Source organism: Strix uralensis, chromosome 4 (genome assembly GCF_047716275.1).
Source record: "Strix uralensis isolate ZFMK-TIS-50842 chromosome 4, bStrUra1, whole genome shotgun sequence".
NCBI lineage: Eukaryota > Metazoa > Chordata > Aves > Strigiformes > Strigidae > Strix > Strix uralensis.
In genome coordinates, this window is record NC_133975.1 from 107,304,550 (window position 1) to 107,326,473 (window position 21,924).

At 47.3% G+C, this 21,924-nt stretch overlaps 1 protein-coding gene across 1 annotated transcript; it reads right to left on the bottom strand.

The window, feature by feature from the left end:
• Positions 1 to 4,455: 4,455 nt before the first annotated feature.
• TMED10 (transmembrane p24 trafficking protein 10) lies at positions 4,456 to 20,918 on the bottom strand. The gene is made up of 5 exons (XM_074868429.1): positions 20,631 to 20,918; positions 16,422 to 16,542; positions 11,870 to 11,943; positions 7,196 to 7,322; positions 4,456 to 6,719 (listed from the first exon to the last, which is right to left on the bottom strand). Exons 1-5 carry the CDS (start codon positions 20,856 to 20,858, stop codon positions 6,598 to 6,600), a joined length of 672 nt encoding a protein of 223 aa, XP_074724530.1. The 5' UTR covers positions 20,859 to 20,918; the 3' UTR covers positions 4,456 to 6,597.
• Positions 20,919 to 21,924: the final 1,006 nt, after the last annotated feature.

The following is a 21,924-nucleotide window of genomic DNA, read 5'->3' on the forward strand; positions in this document are numbered from 1 at the left end:
TGCCGCCGCGCCGACCTCCGCGCTCCCGCCTCCCGCCGGGGCCCGCGCCGGCCCGGCCTCGGCCCCGCCCGCCGCCCCCGGGCCCCGGCCCAGCCCCCCCAGCCAGGTCCAGAATGTATTAAAAGCGGCGCTTCGAGCGAGCCAGCCTGCGTGGGGCTCCTGCCGCGCTCGGGCTTCAGCACAGGCAGCCCAAGCCCTCTTCCACCGCTTCTCCAGCCCGCTGCCTCCCTCGTAAAACCTGCATAAGCAGAAGTTGCCTCAGCTCTTGACAAAAATTATTTTACTGCCAAAGAAGTCAAGAGTTCAAGGTTATTCTCCTAAAAACCTTTCAAATTATATTTTGGTAATAATTGCCTGAAGTAACTGATTTATATCAAAATTTAAGTCATTACTGGTTTTGTTTAACTGTACTACACATAACATACATTATTGAAAAATAATTGCTACAAGGGAGAACACACCGATAAACACCACAACCGTATCCCAAGCTCAAAGATCTGCTGGAAGGATGAGGGGACCTGCGGTGGATACACATCTCACACCATTAATAAAACACAGCAGTGTCCCTTACCGTGCCACTCAGGGTTCACGAATTTTCTCTCTAACCGAGATGAAATAAACCGAGAGCTTCACAAATAATATTTTAGATCTGGAGCTGCAATAATTTCTCTGTCATAAAGAAGTATTAGCAACCTTTATCATAGGTTAATGATTTATTTTCTTCATAGATCATGCACACTATCATAATTTCAATATTTTATTTTCAAAATTCAGCAGTCACAACCACAGATGGGAAAACAGAGTTGAGCGATGGTGATTGTTCACTTCAGGACAGGTGATCCTACACTTACAGGAGACATCAGGAGCCGAAGCACAAATCCCTAAAACCAGGTACAACAAAGCCTGGTTAGCTCTTATCCCACTACCTTGGGAAGATGCTTTGTTGCTCAGAGAGTGGAACCACAAGTGGGGTTCCTTGCCATGAGGTGGTGGTCAAAGAGCTGTTCAGCATTATATGCATCTATTTTAAAAGTAACTTATCCATCAAAATTTATTTGCTGTGCATTGTAACTATTTCCAGACAAAGATGTTGTCCTTCTAATCGGCAAAGGCAGCACGTCAGTTTTAGAATAAAGGAGCTTGCAGAAATGCATGAAAAAGCTCAGACATGTTCTGCTAAGGATCATTCACTCCCTCCACTGTGAGGCGAGTACCTGGAAAAATATCCTCTGGAAAATAATAATTTTTTTAAAAATATCAAGATGGCAAAATCTCACAGAAATGGGATTAAGGAATCTGGAACAGTTGTAGAAAACCAGAATACAGTATAATACACATTATTCCATAAAATGATCACAGTAGTAGCCACAATCAGGTTTAGCCACCCCACAATGTTACCTTTACTATGCTTTAAAAAGCAGGGCAGTAATTCTCACAGCAAGATGTCCCTAAGGGAAGTAGCAGCCACCGCCCACTCAGGTTTACTGGAATATGACTGAAGAATATACACCCAATTTTACACTGAATTTTTTACTCAAGCATTTAAAGAAATCACACCATGTAGAGGCAATGTGCCATTCTGCCTCTTGCAAAATCATTACTTGGATAAGGGTAGGAACACTGTCATTTATAGCAAATCATAGCAAGTATCTGCCTTAGTTCAAAGATCTCATTCATGGTTTCAGAGTCAAGACAGTACATTGATTATGTCACTAACACAAGGAAAGAGCAGCCCACATTGAGAAGGAAGAAATGACAAGGCATCTACATGGTTAATTATAACTAAGACTACAGTACCATGAGATTCCAGTTACATATGTATAGCAAATACCTTACACCTGGGGAAAGATTATCCAAAGTATATTCAGAGAGGAAATAAAAGACCAAGCAGCTGGTATGGGCGAGAAAACCCTAGAGTGTAAAGTTCTGCAGCAGATCAGACCGGAGCTGCAATAGGATACAGCTGGAAAACATAAGCACACCCTCCCCTCTGTCTGCCTCTGCTGTGTGGCGGCTGTAGGAACAGCATCTCCCATATAACCAAGAAAAAACAAGTTCATCTCATTACAATTCCAACAGAACCTCCTGGTGCAGCTTATGCAAAGATCACATAATACAACCGATTTAAAAGCTCAGGGAAAATGTACCTCAGGAATATCAGCTATGAAAGGAAATTAAGTGACAGGAAACTGCAGAATGAGACAGAGCAAATGTGAGCACGGTTCTGTTGCTGCCTTTTTTGAGTAACATGCTCCCAAAGGAAGTTATTCAACACATACATTTTATTGCAAAAACTGAAATACAACAAGTCCGATGGGTCCTTCAGGAAACAGCAGCTTTCTCCAAACGTGAGCTAAACAAATGATCCTCGTAGCACAATTCACTAGGACTGACACCTGGAGACCACAGGTCCTCTGGCAGGCTGTGTCAGCAAGCTGGAAGTGCAGAAGCTAATGCACTGAGTTTAAGGTGATAAACCACACGGACCTCTGGCAACAGAAAGACCAATCAGGCATCTGTTACTGCCATTTTGCAGAAAGTTTTAGTCACTTCAGCTGCAGCTGAAATGGAGCAACTCCTAACTCCTGCCAGTGCAATAGACTTCCAGTACAAAGCAAAGCAGGCTTCCTACAAACACTGCTGAGCAAATACAAATATTTTAGCACTGCAGCAAAAGCTTGGGCTCACATGTTTCAGGTTTACAAAGGTCCAAGAAATGCCAACAGGCAGTTTTCCTAAATCCTCTGCTCCTTCCACCTTCCTCAGAGAAAGGCAGGTGTGCCAGAGTCATCACACCATCACTAGCAGTGGTTTGGGGTAGGAACAACACGGTAGGCACAAGCCCGACTAATTTTTCAGGTGGAGAAGGGGCAGCAGACAAAACCACCAACCCTGAACTCCTGCAGCCTTCACCAGACTCAACTTTCTTCTTCCTGTGAAAGATGTATCCATTTCAGGTTTGTGCTCTCTCCTTCCCCTCAAGCCACCTTGAACGTACAGTAAGTTCACTTCCAGAGACTTTGTTCGCTAAGGGCAAGGCCATCTCAGGCATCTGAAAGACAATTACAGCAGAGGGACACAACTAAAGATATGAGACAGAAATAAGTCACGTGAACTGGCAGAGGTGAAGAGAGGCCACGCTGCTTTCCAGAACCTCTGCCATAGGACCCCATGAAATGCACAGGCGAGAACCCACTAATGATGCCAACCAGTTGCCAAACTAGTTTTGAGTCGGAATCCCTGATCTGCCCGTTAAGAGACAACACAGGTGGTGTACACTCGGGTTATTTCTCACATACCTGAGCAGCTTGTAAGAAATGAGCAAGAATGTGTGCAAAATTCTCATCCCCTTATGTGTGCATGCACACAGCAGCTGCAGCAGGCACTTTGTACAGGGTGCAGCCTACGTTGGCATAGCAGGAGGGGGAATACGCGAAGATATACCTTACTTAGGAATGCTCACGCGCTGTGTTAAGTAGTGTGATAATTAAATCGTTAGTCACATTGACAAGTGGGTGGAAGAGGCTGAAAACTGAAAACGTCTGATGCAGTTTGCTACAGGCAATTATAGATTTACCAGTGATGCATCTGTCACACACAAAGATGGGCTCAGACCCAAGTATCTGCAACAGCTCAACTTTAGCCCATTTCCCAGAAGTAAAAAGGAATGAAGACACCAGCTCTGCATCCGCAGTACTCTGAAACAGCCCAGACCCACCGCCAACCTACCGCATGAGAACAGCTGTACGATTTCACATACTCACATATTCATCCAGGCAGGAACTTGCAGAGGCTAATCCTTATCCAAAGATCTGGGAATTTCCCTTCTTGAAATTCTCCCTGATAGTACTAACTAGTTATGTAGCATTTATGTGTCCCCAGTCCTGTTACATAGCATATCTCACTTGGCTACTGCATGACAAAAGGCTCGCAAGCTCAGCAGAAGAGATCTGACAGCAGTTCAGTAAATACCTAACGACTCTCTTCAGTAAGCATCTGCCACTCACACAGGACCAACTCATCTTTGCAACAGTTAAAAAATTCCTCTAAAGCACAAAACTGAAAGTAATTCCATTAATGAATTAGATTTTACATGGGAGCTGGCAGTGGAAAACTGGATCTTGTACTCTAGAGCACCGGCCCTGTTCCACTATCAGCCTCCTATATAGAGGATATACTTAGGAAGGCGAGGAAGAAAGGCAACAAATGGTAACCTGTATTAGAGACACCTTGCTTGCTGTGCTGGTCACACTCTGCAGAGAAGCCCTGTGCAAGCTGGTACCTTTCCTGAGTCTGGAATTCTCAAATTCTTTAGAAATTAACGGCTGCTAGAGAAACCCAAAGGCTTGCAGGGTGTCCGTGTACTTGCTGCTTCCTGCGACAGGTCAGCTCGCAGGAAACTGCAGTCGATAGGAACATGCACAAAGAGGACAAGATTCACACGGACAACTGAGGTGGGTTGTTTTTCCCCAAAGAAATTTTATTTGAGAAAGTTGACAAAAATCCCCCAACCAGTCGTTACAGGTAAATCCACACCAGTCCCCCACACCTGCTCCCCAGTAATCATACCAGTACAGTGAAGATCAAAACGCAACACCAGAATGATGATAGTGTGTAACAGTCACCTGGGGAACTTAAGGCCTCGCCACCATTTTTAAAATAAAGGTATCTTTGTACTCAGGGATGGGGAGAGGATATCAAAACAGACAAGACTGGAAAAGCCCCTTTCTTGTACTTTTTAAGTTATATAAAAACAAAAGCAAAACCTTAACAGATCTACAGGCTTCAAACTGTAGGACCTAAAACTACCTTCAAATGACTTCTGTAATTCAGTCCTGTGGCATCACTGCTGTTCTGCACTGTAACAGCTTTCAAAAACGTACAAGGATAAAATGGATGCAAGGGCAGAGGAGTGGATTTGAGTTCTTAATATGGCTTTATCAAAGAATAAACAAATTAAAAGCAATCTAAACACTTGACAGTGGAACTAACAACTCCAGGAACTTGGCAATGGCAAAGGGGAGGCAATGTATTTAATGTATTTAGATGACAGGAGGTCATCTTTTCATCCTCTTTCCCATTGCCTCATCCTGAACAACCGTTTCCTTCCTAGCAATAGATCAGATTCAGGTCAGAAATTATAAAACCATGTTTTTTTCAAAATGGTAGCCCAGGCCCAGGGCCATGACAACCTCTTCCCTAGCCAGACTAGGCACATGACACCAGAATGCTGTGCTGCTGAACCATTTGTTCTGAAGGAATGCAGAGAAGGTGAGAGAATTTTAATCACTGCCTAAAAACTGCAGCAGGTAAGTCCAGGAATTTAACCTCCCTATTTTTTCCCAGCCCGGCTTATTTAGCATCATGCCACCTGGACAGCTGAGAAGTGATGAGAAGCTGCTTGCTCTCTGTAGTACCGCATGGGAGAATAAGAACTCTGTTAAGGGCACAGTTCAGACACCCCCAGATGTAGAATTAGCCTATTCCTACCCCGTACTGCTTTTCTGAGTTCATTCACATTCTTCCAACAATTCCTCTGCCAACCTGCGAAACACCCCTTGCACCCTCAGACCTCAAAGCAGGGCACAGGCCCTCATGCTTCACACGAGCAGCAGCCCACCTTGCTTTGAGGTCTCAGAAAATGAGATTCAGCCAGCTGCCTGCTGGATAAATGCTACACTGTTAGATGAGAAAAGTCTCCTGCTCAACATAAGACCAAGCTTCCAAGCATAACCTGCTCTTATTTGTTCTGTGACTGTATCTGACTGAGGCCTTCCATCTGCACAAAAGGCTGTTCCTGACCAAGACTTTCAGGAAAACTGCTGCATCATTTCAGAACAAGAAAGGCAAATCCAAGACACACACGTGGAGCAAGGGTGGGACCAAGGCTGGACAGCTTACTGGAGCAAAGCAGGCTTCCCCTTTCCAAGCTCAAACACGATCCCAAGCCCTCCTTCCAAGGCTCCCCTTCCTCCAGGCTGAACCACCATATGCTCAAGTGCCCTGACCTGTCAGCACAAAGACACCAGCTCCCACAGGGAGAAACACAGAGGTCCGCAACAGGGACCAAACCTCGGACCTCCCTCTATCCTCAGGCCCTGCTGGACTGATGAATCCTATTGCTTTGCACTCACCTCCGTTTACACGGGGCTTAGATTCCAGCTGGTCAGAACAGGGAATCCCCCGCTCTGCCCCGGTGCTAGCTGCGTGGCACCTAAAGAGCTCAGCAGGGTCAAGTGGCTCAGAGTAACACTACAGTCACAGACAGATGGGAGACATCATCAAGCCAAGATTATAAAAGGAGAACAGACAGCGCAAAAACTTGGTGCAGCTGTCATGGAAACATCTTTTTTTATTTAATCACTGCCCAGGAATCCCCAAACCCATCACAACCTCCCCCACCCTCAACATCCAACAGGATTTCACAAGTCCCCCGTTGCCTCCAATGTTTAGGCTCCCCTCCCCCTTTAGGGTCCAAATTCCTGCAGAAAAGCTCCAGTCAGTGGGTATCATCTGTGAGATGGCTCCAGGGGGCCATGGTTGGGTCCCAGCGGTGTCCAGCTGGGTCTGAGAGGAGGGGGAGGAGGACTTGCTCCTTTACTCAATCAGTTTCTTGGCCTTGAAGAAGCGACGCAGGTAGAAAACCTGCCAGGTGGCCAGTCCGATGAGACAGCACATGGAGAAAATGCTGAAGTACAGAACCCGGGTGTTTGTCGACTCTGAAACAGACAACAAACCATTGTGCGGGAGTCTGACATCACAGGATGCCCCTCAAGAGGGCAAAGTTCCCAGGATTTCCTCTCCCCACCCGTGCAAAACTTCAAAGGCAAGATATGATACAGCATGAAGGCAAGGGCACCCAAGCACCAGCAGTACTTGAGAATAAAAGCAGAGGGAACAGAAGGATAATGAGATGGAACAAGGTGAAATTGTGGCTAATGGGCAACATTAAATGGTGCAGAGTAATTCACGTTAGGAATGAAGACAGAAAGAAATGATTTCTAGAGATGGGACACACAGGACTCATTGACTGCTTCAGAAAAAGAGAAATACCAGCAGGTTTCCCCTTACTAGGAACAGAGGAGGCAGAGACCACTATAATTGCTTGATCTCCAAATGCTGTCCTAATAACACATTCAGCAGAAGTAAGGAGTCTTAGAGCTCCATCCCTCTGAAGGAGCACACAGTCTCTTACCATTCGTGTCCCTCATCTCCTCTTCTCGTTTCTTCATATAGGCAAAGTCATTAACTATGGACTCCGAAAGATCTTCCAGGCGCCTCAATTCTACTTCCAGAGGCTTCAACTTCTCCACTTTTGCAATCTAGAAAACAGAAGAGTCAGGCAATCACTGAGCCAAAACCAAAAGCTCCCACATGGGTTTTTACTGCCAGTTTGAACCACTCCTCCTCACATACTACAGATCTGGGGCATCCTTCCCCTAGGGAAACACCTCTACAAGCCAGCAACTACCATTTCATAAAACACTATCACTTCTCCCACCTGTTCTCTGAAACACACTTTCCTACTACCCCTCCTACACAACGGAGGAGCACAGTATGCATACAAGCACATTTCTTCCTTATTCGGCCTAATGTTAGCTTATTCACAGTTGGCTTCTGAGGAGTGGGTAGAAGAGCTTGCCACATGACTAAACCTCCAGTGAATAGAAGTCACAGAGTGAGATACAAATGACTAACTTACATACGCATATGATAGTGTTCTATAGGCACACAGGATATTAGCACTGAGACTCGCTCTGCTGTTGCCACATACCCCAGAAATCCCGAGCAGCCTGATTCCCAGTAGTAGTGGTTTGATTACACCCACAAGAGCTCAGGGCTTTTATCACTTAGACTGATAACCTCAAGGGCAACGTATGCTCTTGGTAGGGACCACACAGCTACAAAGCGCTCCATCTGCCTCAAGCCACCAGGTGACGCTGCCGGAATACTTATGGGACCGGAGGCCTTTGAGCCAGTTGGAAAGGAAAATGCACTTCCCTCATAAAAGCTGGTTTTATAGGACATCATTTTTGTGCAGAACATGCAACCCACAGTCCTACAACTCACAGACTTTTATCCAAGAAGAAAAATCCACAGGAAATTCAATTAGAAAGCACAGTCCACAAGAGCAACTATTTAAAGTTGAATATGTAAACACATGTCCCTGCCCCAGTCTTGGCTGTAACCTGACTACACATTATGTAAAATCTGTGACACAAAGACATTACTCAAAGGAAGCTAACTGTAATTCCTGCCACTGCTACAGCATAGGGTTTGGGTAACTCTGGTTCTCGCGCAGAATTTGTCACTATTACCAAAGAGTGACAGGCCCCCGCCATGAAGGTCAGATGCCGCGTCCCCGAGTAATGCAGCAGAAGAAAGTTATGCTACTGAAAACACACGGAGCACCTGCAGCTCACAAGCAGTCTCACCACCACCCGGGATTACTCAGACATAAGCTGCAGGGGCACCCCTCAGTGGTCCAGGTGCCAACAGGCAGGCAACAAGGTGGCCAGGGTGCAGGCATCCCCAAAACACCACTTCCAGAGGCAGCTGCCTGTGTGTCAGAGCCCATCTGAAGAGCTGCTCGTGAGCAGGCCAGTGCCAGCTAATCAGCCATTTCACTGAAGGGTCTTCACATGACACGCGTATCCTGGCAAGCTGCAGGCCATCAAGCAGTCATCTGAGGATTTTTATGCTGAGGCGAGCTGTATATTACAGCTCTGCCTGCACAGCAGTGTCAATTCCGAGTCCATTTGTGAGGACGGGTAGGAAACAGGAGGTTAAACCCCTCCCACTTTCTAGCCAATAGGTCGTACTGACAAAACCCTATGGCCCTGATATGCATCTGCCAGCAGAGCTTTGCTGAAAAACCGGTACCAGTGTAAGCATGCCTATGGCCCAGATTCTGCTGACACAGCTAGAGCAGCAGGTCTATAACACATACAAGGTCTCAGGCAGCTCTACTGACAAGTTAACCCTGCGTTGACTGGCTCCATTATCTTCCTGGAGGGCACTCTTCCTCATTCACAGGAGACTACAAAGGTTCCACTGGGAAAAACCAAGGCTTGTCTGCTTCATCCTGCATCCTTTCAGCTGCTCTTAATAGGCGTAGCTAGAAACATCTGACTGCTCCTTTTAGTCCTGCATGTACTCCAAGATGCACATCATGGAACCTCTTTCATCCCTAGTGAAGCCAACTATGCACAGGTGCTCCAAGGGATTTTGTAAAAAGCCCACCAAGCATCTGTGATGGTAGAACACCATAATCCTAGGAGGAACATCTGGACCACCAAAACAACCAAGACAACAACTCCACTGAAGTTCTCAGGGGCCACACAGATTTGTCAAAGCCTAACTCTCTTCCTAGCATAAAGAGACACGCTATAGCCAAGAATTGACAAGGAGTAGCTGATCTGGAAAGGAACCTAGATCGCCAAGCCTTCTTGGTGCCCTCTGAAAAGTCTTTTCACAGAATCACAGAATCATTCAGGTTGGAAAAGACCCTTGCGATCATCGAGTCCAACCATCAGCCCTACTCTACAAAGTTCTCCCCTACACTATATCCATCCCCCCAAATCTCATCTAAACGACCCTTAAACACATCCAGGGATGGTGACTCCACCACCTCCCTGGGCAGCCTATTCCACTGTCTGACCACTCTTTCTGTGAAAAATTTTTTCCTAATGTCCAGTCTAAACCTCCCCTGTTGCAGTTTAAAGCCATTCCCTCTTGTTCTGTCACTAATCACCTGTGAGAAGAGACCAGCACCAACCTCTCTACAATGTCCTTTCAGGTAGTTGTGGAGAGTGATGAGGTCTCCCCTCAGCCTTCTCTTCCTCAAACTGAACAGTCCCAGCTCCTTCAATCGCTTCATTTCTACTTATTGAATGGAGAAAGTTATTCCTCCCTACCCCAGAGAACAAAGGTATGACACTGCCATGCAGTTAGGTTTTCTAACCCAGCTCACTCTCCCAGTTGCTTTGCTCCAAGACTGTCTGGATCTATGAAAGCTTATGAAGCCAGACTTGGACATCACCCCTCTTCTCACTCCATATATCCATGCATAAGCAGGACAGTATCAGTGACCCTTGTTCAACTCCCTGCATCAAGTCTCCTTGCAGCAATTCAACAAGAAAAAATGGGGGATAAGACAGGTCACTGGTATCTTACAGCAGATGAACATCACAAGCAAAAAGCTCAAAGAGGCAGCAATTCCAGGAGAGAAACCTGAGCAACAGTCCTCCCTTTCACGCCTTAAGCAGCCTGTCAAGTCAAAACCCACAAATACTACAGCAACCTGGGGAGACAGAGGATGAAAAAAAAGAAACACACTGCAAAGCAGTGTGGCTAAACATCTGTAGCAGCTGTACAAACAGTAAACCAGTTTGAGTCCTTTGCAGACACACTGCTCAAGAAGGCTCAACACAGTGTGCCACTCTGAGAGGTCCTGACAAGTCAAGGATGCTTGTCAGTGCTGCCAAGATCCGCATTTGGTGTCAGGTAGGACTGCAAGTCTAAATTCTTCTTTTCCCATGTTTGTCCACGGACCTTTTCCATTGATCTAACTATACTGACGAGCATAATGGATACTTACTATTATTCCAAGACAAGCTGCATCAGTACAACCAGTGAGTACGTAGACATACACGTGTAAGAGAACCTTTCTGCCTAGGGACAATGTTTCTAGGTAGCACTACAGTAATGTAACTTAAGAGTATGCCGCAGCATTGTATTTAAAGAGATTCTGTAAATATAGCCATCATAATCCTCCCAGTTATGCTCTCAGAGGTCGTCCTGTAAGATTTCATCTTGTAATACTTCAGTAGCTGCTTGCCAGGCAGCTCGTGCAATGACTGCTCTGCTCTTCTCTGACCCCAAGCACTTTCTTACTCTCCATGGAAGATGTGCTCTAGACTGACTTAAGCCATGCAGGACCAGCTAGCCCAAAGCTCAAAAGGATATAAAAACTCCAGCATGCCCATCTTAGAAATTTGTTCCTTTTCTAACTGGCACCATACACAGCCTCCTCTGCTACCCACTCTCCTCCCTAAGGCAGCCGTCACGCTGTTATGCACCGTGGACACAGCAATCATTTGCAGGAATCTTTCTTCACCAACAACTCTCATTTTCTCAGGCACAGGCTCTGTGCTGGGGGCTGACTGACCCCAAATTCTAGTGAGCCAAAAGCATAGTAGCAGCCATCAAAATTCAGCATCCAAACCAGTCAGGACTGTCCCAGCCATGAAGCAACTGCTACTCCACATAGCTGGCTCCTGGGTCTAAGAACGCTGGGTCCTCCTAAGATGGAAATGTTTAGGCTTTATGCCTATTTGCAATGTCACGCTTTCAAACCAAATACCCATTTCACACCAGCTACTACTCTGCCAAACACCTTTACAGTGATACACTGCCAGTTCTGAGAAATGCACAAGCACCATTTCAGAGCTGTTGAGCCAGTACATATCACAGTCAGGAAGGTAAGAACAATAATGATGCAATTTGAGCTTTAGGAGGATCTGATATTAACCTAAAATGCCCTCTGCTGCTGGGGCTGGGGAAACTTCACATCTCAGTTTCTTGTTGCCTCTAATGCCTATGCGCAGAAGCTGGGTCATGCTGTCCTAGCAAAGAAATTCACACATTAGGCTCCAGTTCCCAGAGTAAAGAATTAATTTTAGCTGATTGTCTTTTTTTTTTTTTCTTCCTCCCCTAACACACAAAGCTTCACTGGAATTGTAGGCTGCAGACAGGCTTTCATCACCGCTGGGAAAACAGCTTCCCATCATGAGCCTCACATCTACAAACGGCATCACGTGAGTGCCGGGAAAGGGGAGCCTGCAGCGCAGGCAGCCAGGGGACATACCTCCTCGTAGTTCTTTGCTTCAACTCCATGCTTCATATCCAGAACCACGAGCTGGTCCGGCATCCTCCCTGTTCCTGGAAGCATAATGAAAGGATTCATTGTGCGAAACATTCAGCCTGCCAGGAAATCACCAGCTCTCCCCACCACTGAGGAAGAACTCACAACATCCCTCCCCTCCCTCCATGTCTGCAGCTAACTGCGGAGGCAGCACAGTCCAGCCTAAAAATACAGAGACTTCACAATAAATCCTGGCTGAAGGAGAGCCTCCCAAAGATAATGAGAACAAGCTGTAACTAAATGCACTAAGTGTGTGTAGGATGCAAATCACTGTAAAAACTGCAGAGGATTAGAAGATGAATACCAGCTGCTATGAGACAGCCTGGCGAAAGACAAGTCACCAGAGGGACAAATATTCAACTGGGAAGCCCACACTCCTCCTAGCAGGAAGTACACCAGCAACTTGTCAAGGTTATTGGGGTTGTAAATGATTTTACATTTACAAAGGAGCAAGAAGTTAAACTGCTCTAATTGAGGAATATGGCATACGGGGACTACTGACCCTTGCATGCTGCAGTATCTGCAGAAATGAAGGCAATCCCTTTACCAACGTATCTTTTCAGGGAAAGAACAGCTCAGATGTCCGAGACCCACACTGCTAATGCAAACCCCAGGATAGCAGGAGGCTTCTGAAGCCAGGAAAATGCCACTTCAGAGAATTGCCAGCTGAAGCTGCACAAACAGCGAGTAGGGTAAGGCTGCAGTTAACAGCACAGTAGGTATCTTTTAAGGCTGTAGCCCCCAAGCTTGGTACACCTATGGCTAACAGCTTCTTTTAACTGCTACAAACTATCACATCTGAGAACATACACAAGAGGGAAAAAACCAAAAGAATAGGCATATAAAATACCCTAAAGAATGCAGCACATCAGCTGACCTGAGTATCATATTCCACTATACCACCCACCAAGGAAATGTCTGTACATAACACGTTCCCAAATCCCAGCCCTTTGGGGCATACAGTTGTCCTCAGCTGGCTGCCAGCAAAACACAACGTCTGAATTCACTTATAGCATAAATTTCTGAGTCTTTATCACACTTTGCCTTAAGAGGCTGCCAGGTGGACATTCCCTCAGTCCACAAACTCAGTGTACAGGTTACACTGGGTCACTTCAGTCGGAGCTAGGAAGATACTCAGATCTTCATTACAACATCCCCAAATTTTCTCTCTACCCACTGAACAGTTCAACACCAGAGCAGAATCGCCTCCACCTTTTACTGCTATCAGAACATGGAATAACCTAATGACAAAATGGTCCAAATCAACTACAAACTGTTTCTTAAATTTCCTGAGGGATACAGGAGCTCAAAATACAAACCCAGCTATTTGAGAGCCCAATGGATAAATCAGGATTAGGATAGATTTTTTTGGTTTCTTATAAAAGACTGGTTACTGTAAAAAACAAATTCAAATCCCAGTACTATTCTTTAACAGACAGGCTGTATACAGCCACCCAATGCTCCTTTCTCCAACCACAAGTTATGACTGCTTATGCCATACATATACCAGCATGCCTGGAGACTGGCAGGTAGGACAGTCAACAGTAGCTGCAGAAGAAAATTCAAAGCACACAGTCCAGTGAGAAGTTTTTTTAATGTTGTTTAAATTACAGCAACTTGGGTGGAGACCTGGAGCTTCCAGGAAGCGATGAGAAAAATGAAGAGGCCAGTGAACAGGAGAACAGAACTGGAAGGATTAATTTGTCTGGCTGGAAGGGAGAGCTGCCAAGAGCCAGTAAGAAAGTAGAAAACCTAGAGCTGCTGGGTGTAAAGGGACAGAAAGCAGACGTTCTGCAAGAGGTTAATGCTGTCAGGGACTGGCCTGGAAAAACTCAAGCTGCTCTTCTACAAGTTTACTGAGCCCAAGATACTAGGCAGCTCCCTTCACGCTCATCAGATCCTCAGTAACTCCCAGCTCCTCCTGCAGCCAGGGCTCACCAGAGCAGACAGGATCAGCAACAAAGAAAAAAACCCAAACAGTTAAGGCCCAAAGATCTTGAACTAAACTGATACCTACATCCTTCAGGAGGTCTTCAAGAGGTCATCTCACATGAACACAGAACTGTTTCATGGGAGATTAGCAAAGTCAGTGGCAAAACAGAATGGTTGAACAGGATGTCAAAAAATGTTCCCATAGGAATTCCAGAAAAAATGAGCCATAACACTCTTAAGAAAGTTTGGGAAGAGAAGGATTACAGAAGGAGCAAAGAGGTAAAGATTAGCACACAGGAAGAGCCCTACAGGGTAGCACGTAGTGCAGGCCAGGCTGTTCTTCTCAGAGATTAGCATAAGGTGCGAGAGTTAAGTGTGCCTGGGAACAGAGCACTGGTCAGGAAGACAGGACCCTTCCATCCTCGAAGAGGGAAAAAAGCCTATCATGCAAAACCCCACACCTCCAAGAAGCACCCTAAGAACCCCTCCACTCTGATAAGGTGGACCTTCTAAATAGGACCTCCTTCTCACTTCCTCTTCCTCATTTCTGTGGTTAAGGATTGAGAAATCCCAGTTGCTTAGACCCCTCAGGTCCCAACGGCTCTGAGCTTCCTCTACCAACAGTTTTTCTCTTCCAGTACTCCACCAACATCCTCCTTGGCTGCCTCACTACAAGTCCTGACCACTTACTTGATGGCGACTGTGGGGAAAAAAAAAAACCTTTGAAGAGCAACATGGGGATAAAACAGCATTTGGTCAGTTTCCCCATTCCCATGCTGACCTTATAGAGGAAACAAGGCACTTCCTTGTGATGTGGTTACTTCTTCCACAGTACCTTAACCAAGTCCTGGAGATGATCAAGCCTTGCGGTGCCACCTCCCTTACTTTAATACTTCCTTGATTTGCAGCACAGACATGGGAAATCTGGAGATACCTGTCATGCAGCATCTCTCTTTAGCAAGGAATTTGGGGTGTCTGGGTCCAAAAAAAATGGCAGCTTGGAGGCCCCCAAAGAGAAAGCTTCCAGAAGACGATTCAGCTGCACAAACAACCAGCTCTAGATTTTGACACCTCAACGCCTCACTGGCCACTAGGTAGAAGCTGCACTTTGAAATATTTTATCCTCATCAGTACTGAAAGCTTTAAAACAAACCTGCAACAGTACAAGGGAGTCAGGGAACAAACATTTGCTACAATCAAAAGAGCTATAAGGGGCTCAGTCTAGGCAAGAAACTTTTGGTCACAAGCACTGAAATAAGAGTCTAGACACAACTAAAGAAAGAAGCCTTTCCCTCTTCAGTGTGTGATCACATGGAAGCTATGAAAGGATTTGTGGGACTGTCTGGAGACCTCCCAAATACCCAGGTGTTGGACAGTAAATAGCATGAGTGACTCCCAGATGAGTCACTAGTGCCTACATGTCTCGATGCGTTAAGGAGCATTTGGAAGCCCTACCTTTGCAGTGAAATAAAAGAAAAATCCTGAGCATTTGGGGTCACTGTCTTATCTGGGAAATACTACAGAAAAGGTGTTACAAGCCAGATCCCTCCCAGTCCCAGCAAAGAAGAAAGCCTTCTCTTTCTGGAAAGTTCTCTTCGATCTGCAAACTATCTGTATCTTATACATGGAGCAGAACAGCAAAACAAAGGCTGCCTGTCAACAGATAGGAGGAATGCTACTAGTGACCGCTCTGTGAAATGCTCTGGGATCTTTTAGGATAAGACCTAAGAAGAACCAGGTCCAGGGAGCAGAACTCTGACAGTGACCGTGAAAAGATGTGACCACCTACGAACTTGCATGCACTCACACCACCGCAAATGAGACTAGAGCCCACATGTTGGCTGTTTTCAGCACGTTTGTCCTGAAGTTGAGCCCAACCACTCAAAGCAGCACATGCGTCACACTCACAGGAAACGAGCCTCAGTGCTCGTTAGGCAACCATCCCTGCCAGGACAAATGCAGGGCTGACGTCCTGCTCATTTCCCCTTCCCTTTATTGACCACTTAGAGAGCAGTTGCGCATGCAAACCAAGGCCACATTCTCTATACACACACACATCCCAATCCCAGAAAACGTTTGCTACCCTAACACCGGATTGCTGTCAAACACACATTGTTGAGAGATCATGTTCCACCCAATGGGGAGAGATGGTCAGCTCGGGAGAAAGACAGGGTCCTGCAGATGATGGCATCCTGCTCTGTCCTGGCTTGACTGCAAGGTGGGGAGAAGCATGAAAAGGGCAAAAGAGGTGTGGTTTGCTCCCGGTACTGCCACTCACTGCAAATGTGGTGACCTATGTGGGAGGAACGCATGATTCCCCTTTCAGAGGAAACCCAAGCGCTCTACACAACAGCCACAGAGGATTACTTAACTTCAACTGCAACACCGAGAGCAGATATCCTGCAGTGAAACTGTCCACAACCTCCTGAAGATCAGCTTTAAAAGTCAAACAGTGCTCTGCAGACCACACCCAGCACCACTTCACCCATACCCCTAAACACACATATCTACATGAACTTGTTTGGAAGCTAGAAGCAGCCAACAGACCTTTCACCTCACTTACCCACAGGAAGCTTGCTCTCAAAGCAGGCCTCAAACATATCATAGTCTTCAGTGGTGAAGGCAAACTTGCCCTTAGTGGCATCCTCCTTGGCATACAGGATGTGCCCAGCTGAGTCGGTTATCTGTAAAAGAGACAAGGGTGAGGAACACGGTGCTTCCCTGACACGGGCTTACGGCCTGGGCCATGCAGGAAGAGTTCTTGCAGCATTCCCTTTGGAGCTGCTGCATTCTCCTTTCAACAGTTCCCCTCCTTCCTCACAACTGTATCAATTCCTCTCTTCCTCACCCCACTCCAGGTGCTGACACGAGTGCCTCTAAGGTAATTATTGGCTCTTAGATTAAACAAAAAAGAATCTCACCAAAAAACAACTAACCAACCAAACCCAAAACCACACCAATTCCTCTTCCTCCTATAACCTCTGAACATAGCCTACATTTAGAAACTCTAGCTGAACCAAACTGTTATTCATTGCCTTCTTTTTGCAAGCAAAATTCATAAATTCCCATAGCAACAGAGATATGGAGAAGCCTTATGGGAAAAAAAAGACTCATTCCCCAGAAGATGAAGTGGAGAAGGGCACATCTATTCCTCCAGAAACGAACCATCAGTGTGGCCCTGAGTTATACAAGGTTTGGGTGCCAAGATCCATAAAAGTGGCCACTTCAGAGGACAATTCAGACTACACAGACAGAATAATGACTGCTTTGCATGAAGTCTATGAAATTACTAAGAATAGGCAAAACTTGTAGAAGGTCTACAGAAATGCTTCAACAAAGAGTAAAAAAAAAGGACACACATTTCATGACGCAGACTTGAGAATCATTGTGCTCAATTAAAGGCTCCATCCAGTTGAAATACTGTGTCCAGGGAGAGGCGTGAAAAAAACTGAAGACATTACAATACTGCGTCCAAATCAAGAGTCTGTGTTCCACTGGAACACTTCCCAGTTCCCCTCAACTCTGTCCTTCAACAGGTATGTCTGAAAAAACATGGGTGCTAAAATTACTAGGGATCTTTGAAAGTCTTAGAGGTGAAGAGACAAAAAAGTTTGGGAATAACTTTAAAGGTATATGAGACAGAAGTACACGAAATAATTTGTGGTATGGAGAAGGTAAGTCAGACTTTCTCCTTCATTCCATCTTATAACAGAAAACCACCCTCATGTCCCTATACAAAGGCCATACAAAAGGGCTACGTACCCAAAATTATTCTAAGGAAACACTCTATTAGAACACATAATTAGCTCCCTGTCACGGGATACCACTGATACCGGCAGCCTGCTGGACTCAGAACAGGTGTGGACCTTCAGATGGATAATGAGAATTGCTGCATTAGGCAGGAAAAATAATACAGTATATAAATCCTCATGCCTCAGGGTATAAACCATAGCAGGCAAGACTTTAGGAACAAGCTTCCTCTACATACAGATTATCCCGCAATTTTCTGTTACGGGATTTGTTGTAGCTGCCCCTGCACCATACGGTATTGGTCAGCGTCTGAGAACGAGGAGCACTGTTCTCCTCCCGCGCTGCAGTTCCTGCTCAGAGCTCTACCTGTACTCAAGCGGTGAGCAGATGAAAGCACGCCTGCACAGTCAGGCACAGTCAGCAGCTGCATTGCCACCTCTCTGCCACAAGCCACCAACGCAAGCCACCTCCTGTCTGGAAGCCCCCAGACTATGGGAAGCACCCAGCTCAAGACAGCAGGCCCTGCTGGAGTGCTGGACTGTCTGCACCTGACCACACAGACATGGTGAACACTAGCCAACAGAGCAGTCCCAATTAACCAAGACGCTAGCCTCCACAGGGTGATATTGTACTATCTGCACATTGGGTTCTCCATCCCAAGAAGTGCTGACAAGAACACAGTAAAGAAAGCTCCCAAATGTCCCTATATTATTTTAAGCACTATTCCCTTAGGGCTTTGTAGACACCGGAGCTAATCTTTAGCTAGAGGACATTACGCAGCTTGATCCTTTCTTGCCCTTTGCAGCTCTAGCAATAGCCTGCTCACAAACAGGATTCTGCACAGTAAAAGCTTGGCTATCTACTTTCATCAAAACTGAATAGCATTTCCCAAATCAGCCAAATACACTGCCCATTCAGCCGGGCGGGCGGGGGCGGGAGAGGCTGCTAATAGCCCAGCCAGAAGGCTTGTGGGGGAGTTGACCTGAAAGGGATTTTTCATGCTATTCTAACGTTATTTACGGTAACGCAATCCCCTACAGACAGGGCATTGTTCACCCTTGACAAACAGCCCAACGGTTCCCCAAACCACCAGCCTCGACAATGGGGCAGAGGCACATGGCCGGGCCCAAGTGAGACCTCAGCCGCCCCACAGCCGCCCCTCAGCTGCCAGCTGGCAGAGCCCCCGGATTCCACCAAAACAGAGGGTGCCACTGTTAGCGCTGGGGTATCACACTCACAAAACTTAGCTCACCGGCAGGAACCGAACTGAGCCCAGCCAGGATTAACTACCAACCTCCTACGTTTGGAGGCCCAATCCAGAGGACCAAAGCAGAAGGAGAGAGAGCACCTGCAGACATGATGTCCTGAACTAACCTTTCCCACACAGACACAAAGAGAAAATATGCACCTAGCAGAGGGGTTACAGCACTTACAACAGGCCCAGCATGTTGGGAGGCCACAGCATAACTGAACAGTAAGAAGGAAAGCAAGAATTGCATAAATTATTATTTCTCCTTTGTAGCTTTTCAAACTAGTACAGAACTTTTTTTTTTTTTTTTTCATTTTTACTTTCCAGTTAGAATAAAATAGAACTTCCATGAGCAGTCCTACCTGGATACCAGCTTCAGTAGCAAAGCCAGACTAAGACCTAAGAGTGAGATTCATTGCTTCACCACCTCCCTAGACAAGCTTTCTGTCATAAAAGTGAGTTTTGGAATAGACTGTGAGGTCAGTTGACCTAAGAGTGGGCACCCAGAGAACCAGGAGGCTTGAGCACCAAGAGGTAAGAGACAGATGGGAACACGGCACTCACTCTGAAATACACACACCTTACCAGCCAAATACTACAGCAACACTTTAAAGCATTAAAGCTGCTTGGCTCTGCCTATACACAGACAAATTTCCTCTTACAAATGATGTAAGAACAGCAGAACAAGATTTTTAAAAATGCAAGACTCCAGAAGCAGCCTTCTCTAGCCATAACCAAGCACAGCTGCTAAAAACCCAAGGCCTTCAGGTGTCTATAGGCAGATGATGGAAGGGCAACTTGATTTCAGGAGATCTCAAATACTCAATAACACTGAGTTAAGAGACTCTTGAGCAGACCATTCTGTCTCTGTTGTTTGTGTGCTTACTTTTGAAGCCTTTGGGAGCTTAGACAGAAATAAAAATCAGGCAGGAAGCTGTTACTGACTGATTACGCAGCCATAGACCCTACTCAGCTAGGTGGGAAATCTGAAGAAAGCCTAGGGAAGGTAGACTGTGGACAGAATTAAAGTGAAGCTGTTGAAGTTTTGATAGCTGCTTGTCATATAGGTGTATTAGTGACGTGTATTTTGCTGACCCTTCCCCTATACTCCCTGAAGATCCTTTAGAATTGCTTTCTTCCCTGTAGCAAACGCCTGCCTCCTTAAAATCCAAGTAAGCCACGACGCGGCAAGATGCGAAAAGCCATTTTGTGTACCAAAACCCGGTTTCTAAGCCCCCTCCTCGCCCCTTCCCTGCGGCCTGCTGCTCCATCCCGTCGCGCCAGGCCGGACGCGGGGAGGGAGCCCTCGGAAAGCCACGTCACCGTAACTCTTCCCTCCTCACACCGTGTCAGCAGGTTTAGGGCGGCCTCACCGCAGCGGCCCGTCCCGCCAGCCGCCCCAGGCCTTCGGCGTGCGGGCTGTACGGCGGCTGGCAGGCCGCTGAGAGCAGATACTTGCGGGGAAAAAGGCTGTATTTGGCTCAAGCCACAATCCTGCCCTGCTCCCTCGCTACCCCAGGGCAGAGCCCTTGGGCGAGCTGGTGGCCCCTAGCACAAGGCGAGTCCCGGCCCATCCCTCCCCGGCGCGGCGCAGGCAGGAGGCCAGGCCCGCTGCAAACCCACGCGTGGGTCGGTGTCACGCGTGGAACACGTCACCCATCCCCACGCCCCGCCCCCGCGCCGCCGGGGAGGCGGGGCCACGCCGCCCGCCCCGGCCTGACCCCCACTGCCCCCCGCCCCCGGCCTGTCGGGGCGCCGCCGCCGCGGCCGCACCTTGAGGTTGGCGGAGGGTCCGGTGGAGGAGCCCGGCGGGGCGCCGATCTCGTACTCGCCCGTGACCAGCGTGTCGCGGTGGATCTCCTCCCGCAGGCACTTCCGCGCCTTGCCCGGCAGCTGGAAGGAGATGGGCCGCGCCGGGCCCACCAGCACCGCCAGCAGCAGCAGCAGGGCCGGGAGCGGGGCCTGCCCGAGGCGGGGGCGGCCGGGCAGCGGCAGCGGCATGGCGGCGGCTCCGGGTGCGGCAGGCCGGGCCTCCGCCTCCGCCACACGTGACCAACGGCGCCGCCTGCGTCACGCCGGGGCGGGGCGGGGCTGCGCGGGGCGGCGGCCGCCGGGGGCTCCGGTGTGCCCTGACCGCCGGTGTGCCCTGACCGCCGGTGTGCCCTGACCGCCGCCTCCTCGCGGGGCGGGTGGACGGGACTTGGGGGCTGAAGGTTGTCCCTTCGAGTGGGCTATTTGATTGTCAAATAAACGATGAATTAAATTAATTCGTTAATACTGGATGATGACGGTTAATGATCATTTCTTTCATTAAAGAATTGAAAAGTTAGAAAAAGATCAGACCGCGCTCTGAGGCAGAGGAGCGTGCAAGCAGCCTGAATTTCCTAGAGGCTTCCACGCAGCGGAAGTCCTTCACTGGGAGATGCACTTGCTGTTTAAATTACATTTCTTTTAAAAGTATGAGCAATTTTCCTCTTGACATCTTCAGCCAAGAAAATTTAGTTTTATCAGCTGTCTCGCTTCTTTGCATCAGCACCCTGCAAATGCCATACAATAGCGGCAGAGGAATGCAAGGGCTTTTGACAGCAAATAAAGATACAATGACTTTTAAAGATACTCTAAGGATTATTTTTTTCCTCTCCCTTTCCAGCATATGCGAAGATCTACTTTTCTTCCTCTCGGTCTATTTTACTCTTTAGGAACATAGCATTAAATAACCCACCAGCTAGCCTGGGACCGCTGCGTTCCCTGGCACCACACCACCGGCTGCCCTCCCATCTCAGCCTCCCTCCCTGCCGTGGGCACCGCAGGGAGCGGCGCTGCCGCGGAGAAGGTGCACGAGTGGGAGAAGCAACTTGCTTGAATGTGTTGAGACATAAGGAAAGGCGGGGAGAAAGACGTGAATAGCAACATTGCTAGAAGGTAAAAGAGCTATTTTATTTCTATTAGCTTGAATTAAATAAAAAAAAAATTACACCATTGTTTCACTTTTATTAAACATCACCGGTCCGCTCTCGTTGGGCAAAACATGTCTTTAATGACAAGCAGTAATCAGGAATCGGTACAA

Bases quoted from the DNA above. Each gene is read 5' to 3' on its own strand.
- TMED10 (XM_074868429.1), bottom strand. From the start codon at position 20,858: ATGCCGCTGCCGCTGCCCGGCCGCCCCCGCCTCGGGCAGGCCCCGCTC. The intron at 11,944-16,421 runs GTAAGTGAGGTG...TTATGCTTCCAG, and splicing joins TGAGAGCAAGCTTCCTGTGG to GAACAGGGAGGATGCCGGAC. The intron at 7,323-11,869 runs GTATGTCCCCTG...TCTGTTTTCTAG, and splicing joins AAGCAAAGAACTACGAGGAG to ATTGCAAAAGTGGAGAAGTT.